The 5711-nt window shown below is 31.6% G+C and overlaps 1 protein-coding gene across 1 annotated transcript in view; it reads right to left on the bottom strand.

Moving 5' to 3' along the window:
- Positions 1 to 1021: 1021 nt before the first annotated feature.
- FYTTD1 (forty-two-three domain containing 1) overlaps positions 1022 to 5711 on the bottom strand; it is a 35253-nt gene continuing 30563 nt past the window's right edge. Inside the window, exons 8-9 of the mRNA XM_012730437.1 lie at positions 5131 to 5257; positions 1022 to 3350 (exon numbers count right to left, since the gene is read on the bottom strand). Of these exons, the coding sequence (XP_012585891.1) occupies positions 3252 to 3350; positions 5131 to 5257 (226 nt within the window). The 3' untranslated portion in view covers positions 1022 to 3251. The remainder of the gene's footprint in view (positions 3351 to 5130; positions 5258 to 5711) is intronic.

Below are 5711 nucleotides of genomic sequence, written 5' to 3'. Positions count from 1 at the left end.
CAGGGGAAGAGACATTCGAAGTCAACAACTTACATAAGCACATCTTTAAATCCCTAATTAATGGTCCACAATTCAAAATTACTTTTGTAAATGCTTATTTGTATCATTTTAAAAAAGAAACTAACCCCAAATGTATCTATGCAAAAAGAATTCTTTTTAAAGGGAACCACATGCTTTTTTTAGTTCACACAAAAAGAAACTTATCATATAGTTCTGATTCAAGTTCAACAGTATACTGATCTTCAGAAGTAAAGAAATTTTTGGTTCCAATATTGCCTTTATTCAGAGAGTGTGGTACTTATTCTCTGTAGTGAAAACTCACCCTCATTTCCTTATAGGAAATAAAATCACAACAAAATCTCCTGACACTGTGTATATTGTATGAATTATAAAAATTGACATCTAAGTATGATATACATACCTAATGTAACAAAAAATAATCATTAGGCAATGAAGCCCAAAAATTTGTTGATACTTAGTAATTTTTTGATTTGCTTACAATTGAAATTGTGAGGTTTATGCCTATTTGAAAAAATACATGTCTGATTATTAACACTGGTCTCTTTTAGTGGGTTTAATATAGCTTAAATACCAAAATAACTGACAATTCATAATAATCACTGCTAGCACACATTTACTTGCCATACTGTAAATGCTAAAGCAAGGCTACTACCACTTCTTAGATAGTTAACAAGCCATAAAGCATTCTACCCTTTTCTCCAAAAATAACTCTCCAAAATACAAATCTCAAAAATTTGCATTTCATTTAAGATGTAAAAGAGGGGGATTGAACTGGATGGTCTCTAAAGACTCATCTAACCCAATATTCTGTATTCTAAGTAAGTTTGATTAAGTTTTCCTGGCTAACTCCTATTGGAAATCAATGTGGGTCTAGCGTGACTTATCAATTTAGTTTATAGTTAACTTTTCAAACTAAAAATTATAAATATAATTACTAGAGCATCCTTTGTAACACACAGCATTCTAAAAATCACAACTCAATCAGTATAACTAGTAATAATCATGTGAGGCCTGTAACATTTTATTTTTTAAAAATGAACAGCTTTAGAATAGATCTAAATGTAACTTTTCCCAAAAACACCAAAAATTACAGTGTAAAGCATCTCATTAAATACAAACTTTCATTTTGTGATGCATTGCATCAATGTTTTGTATACATCTTGATGCAAAGGAAATTTGAAGTTGCATCCTGTTCAAATAAACATGTAGAGTTGAAAAAGGATGACTACAATCACATTCCAAGAAAGAAAATTTTTCTCCAACAAAGCATCTGTTTTTGTTTATATACACCATATCAGCACTCAAGAATTTTAATTTAGATTTAACAAGGGCAAAATGTTGTATTTAAAAAGAAAATGAAATTACTGAAACATGAAGAGCAAAAGTTTAATACACAAAGACAATGCTTTTTGATGCACTTAATGTCAATATTTGGGGCAATTTTTAAGGCCTTTTTTTTTTTTTAAAAAAAAAGGCATTAATAACAACTGTATTTAAAATAACAACAAAATGAGCACACTTTATACCGTATTTTCACAAACTGTTTAAAGACAGCAAACTCAAGCTCAGCTGTTTTCCCTTTGTTTTAAAGTAAGATGCCAGTAATTATAAGCCAGTCAAAAATGAGTTATTCATGGATCAAATCTAAGCATTCATTCATATTTGCAAAAATGTTTTGCCTGAGTCCTTGGTCTATGGAAAGGCTAGAGATTATTTTCAAATTGTGACTGGCTTCCAAAAATCTCTTATCAATATCATACTGGCAAAATACCAGATGTTAAGGATCAGATTTAATTCTTTGGTATAAGCATTTAACTATTATTGATAGTCTTCTGTGGCATAAACCAAGTAAACCCAAGGAGAATATGACAACAATGAAGTCTAATATACAATGCAAGGCAGGCAGGGGTGAAAATTTTGTGTTACTTTTTTTAACAGGGAAAATCAACACTAATAATATACTCTGGGGAAACTAACACCTACTTAAAGGTGTTATAGAAAACCAAAAAGTCAGGTTTCAAAATGATCAAACTTTTAACTTGTCACTGGAATATTTTGCTGCATTCTGGCATTATACCATAACTTATATCTGAGAAATGTTAGCTCTAGCTTGGCACAGCCACTAATTCCTCCTAACCCTCCAGTGGTGGGAGGGAGGACCCTTTTTTCATAGATGCCTGAATTTTATACAAGAAATCTGAATGAAAGGTATAAAATAAGATTATAATATAATTCTATTTTGCATTCTTTTTCTTTGTGACATACACTTGTTATTGTTGGAGCTGTATACTTTTAATTTAGTAAGCTCAAAAGCTTACAAAATTTAACTTTTAAATAAGAAAATCTAGGGCTTTATGACTTAATTTTACTATGGAAATATCTAAGGGACTCAATTCACTTATTTGAAGAATTCTTTGTAGACACTAGACTCAACACTATACTAAATCCTATAACCTGGGTTTTTTAAAGTTTTTCACCTTAGTTACCATCCTCAACCTGCATCCTTTCATGCTTTCTTTATTTACTAAACTCAACTTTCAATTTTTGTACTTTGGAGGTCCTTTTCCTTCAAGCCCCTATCAAATAATTATAACACACATTTATAGCCTTCAAACCACCAACATTTAAACTGAGACTAATGCCTACAACCAAAGTTTTGTTAGAAGTTCAACACTAAAGAGTTACAATTTTCAAAAACTAACAAAATGAACCAAGTTCCAGATATTTCCATAAATCTTAAAACCCAAAACTGGAATTCTAATATATTTTTAATATCTTTTAACAAGGAAAAGTCAACAGCACTTGTTACATCAACACTATTAAAGAATAAGTGACAGCAACAAAGAGACCTACTCCTATTTCTGAAGACCAAAATTTACCATGACAAAGTGTAAAAAATGGGCAAAGGCAATGAGATCCTAAATGCCACTATCATAAAAATAATCAATTTCTATCTTTCTGTCTTTTTTCTGCGGCAAGAAGAACTAAAATCAAATAGAGAATTGGTCTATCTGGACCAATCACAAAACCTTTGCGAACAGATAGGTATATTCCCTGGTATACTTTCAGGGCATCGTTTTTACATGTTTTAAAAAAAAAACTTTAAAAATAAAAATAAGGAGTTATTTAGCCTTGTATTATGAAATATTTCTTGAATTTCTGTGATGAACTTTTTAAGCAATTCAACTTTTACTACAGTCATCACTCAAGAGTCCCTTTTAACACAAGATCTATCCCACGGTGACAAAGCGGCTTCCTCCTTTGTTATACGTGAGAGTGGCTCTTTGTTCCTTCAGGATTCCAAATCGCTCATTCAAAGTCATCCCTGTCTAGAGAAAACAAAACAAAAGAATTAATAATAATAAGCTTTATTTGCTTTGACAATTAATAGTAATAGTAAGTAACATTTCTTGAACATTTCTGAATATTTATGTATATGAACACAATTCAAACAGAAACCATATAAAAGAGGTGAATGTAGTGAAGTTTAAGTCAGCTAACATGTTTACTTGCAGATCCAAATTTAAACCAGGAAAAGTTTACTTCAGAATCCCTATTTATTTTTTTAAGGATTTATTTTATTTATTTATGCATACAAGAACTGGAGTGTAAACCAGAGGTGTAGACGTGAGAAGATTTACCAGAGGCAGAGTGAGGAGCAACAGTCAAGATCTGCTGTGCCATGTGGGTTAGCTCCCTGGCTGGAGATCAAACTCATGCCTAGGTGGCTGGGATAGCTTAATAGCATTGAGACTTTAACCCCTACACCACCAGCGAAGACCCCAGAATCCCTACTTATTAACCACTATAACTAGCCTACATCATAAACTACATAAAACACCTATAATATTACAATGCCTACACAAAATTAGACACCCAAAGAGCTGAATCATTTTCAGGCTCTGCAGACACTTTTTTAAGTTGTGTCTGATTAAAAATTTAGACATATGAATATTTTGAACAAGCTCAAATCAAAATCTGGATTTTACTAGCAACAGAAAGTGTACCCAAAATAACAGAAAGGTCACCATTTCTGTAACAACAAAATAAAATAAAAACAAAAAATTTTGGACAAATTTTAGTCCATACTTCACATCTTCCATACTTTCTATCTTCAATTTTCTTCCATACGTCATATCTTCAATTCCACAGATTATTATGTCAATAGATACCGAAAAATCCAATACCATTCATGATAAACATTTTCAGCAAATTAGGAATAGAAGATAACTCCCTGTAATAAAGAGTATTTACTAAAAACCCAGTGCTAACATCATTGTTAAAGGTGAAACATTTAATGCTTTCTCCATGCTCTCACCATTTCTATTCAACACTGTACAGGAAGTCATAGCTATTATATAAATATAGGAGAGACTCAGAGATTATAAAGGAATTTGGAAAGAATATGATTACACAGATTGCCTCAAGAATCTACAATTATTAAGTGTAGTAAGTGAATTTAGCAAGATCACACAAAAGGCATTACAAAAATTGTCAAAATCATGGCAGTGTATATATACCATATCATGTTAACTTTGGATGGCTGTAATCAAATGATAGGTAATAACAAGTTGAGTACATGTGGAGAAATTTAAAGCCTCATACATACTGGTAATGATGTAACAGTGCAGTCACTATTTGGAAAACAGTTTGTCCTTTTCTCAAAACATTAAAAAGAGTCATATGTCCTATCATTTCTACTCGCTGGCATTTGCCAAGGAGTAATGAAAACATACCTTCACACAGTAACTTGTACAAAAATGTTCAGAGGAAGACTACTAGCCAAATGTCCAACAACTAATGTATGAGTAAATGTGAGATAGCCATATGATGGAACATTACTCAGCAAAAAAAGGAATCAAATACTGATGTAATATGGATGAACCTTGAAAATACTAGGCTAAGTGAAAGAAGCTCCTCTCAAAAGATCATATACTGACCTTTTGAAATATTCAAAAAAGGAAAATCTATAACATAAAGCAGAAAAATTAGTAGTTTACTAGGGCTAAGGATATTCAGGGCATCCTATAATTCATCAAAAAACATGTTTTGTTGATTAAAATAGTGTCAAATGCATGGCTCACAGAAATACAGAGGAAAACAATTTACCTGCTTTCCAACACTATTTATGTCGAATTGTAAGGGGACACCTTTAGGAACTTTTTTTATATCAGACTGCTCCCGTTTAGTCAAGAAAGAGGGTACAGCAGTACGAGTTAATCGTGGCTTCTGAGCTCTGTTGAAGAAAAAAAGAAAATGAAACCAGATCAGCTTAACGATCAAAAGAAGAAAAATAAATCACTTGATACATAAAACACCTTTACTTATACTCAATCAAATATATTAGGACTATTTGACTTTAAAAAAAAAAAAGTAACTGGACCTTAACTAATAAATATACAGACAAATTTGTAACTGCCCCTAGAATAGCTCTTTAGGGAGAACTAATTTCTAGTCTTGATGTTCTATACAAAATAAAGCAACCTCTGAAGTCTTACACACTTTTCCTATGTTCTTTTTATTTTAATCATTAAAATGGTTGGAACCAAAAACTCAATAAAACTAATGGAATGGTTAAAGTATTCCTTTAAAGCCTTCCTTTAAAAAGGAAGGAATACACTATATGTAGTAAAGGCAAAGATGTCCAAAATATACTGGGAGAAGAGAGAGTAGGGAACAAGTATATACAT

Source organism: Condylura cristata, unplaced genomic scaffold (assembly GCF_000260355.1).
Source record: "Condylura cristata isolate star-nosed mole 26May11 unplaced genomic scaffold, ConCri1.0 scaffold00003, whole genome shotgun sequence".
In the NCBI taxonomy this organism is placed as follows: Eukaryota; Metazoa; Chordata; class Mammalia; order Eulipotyphla; family Talpidae; genus Condylura; species Condylura cristata.
The sequence above is the reverse complement of the archived record's forward strand: the minus strand, read 5'-3'. Positions and strand labels throughout refer to the sequence as shown.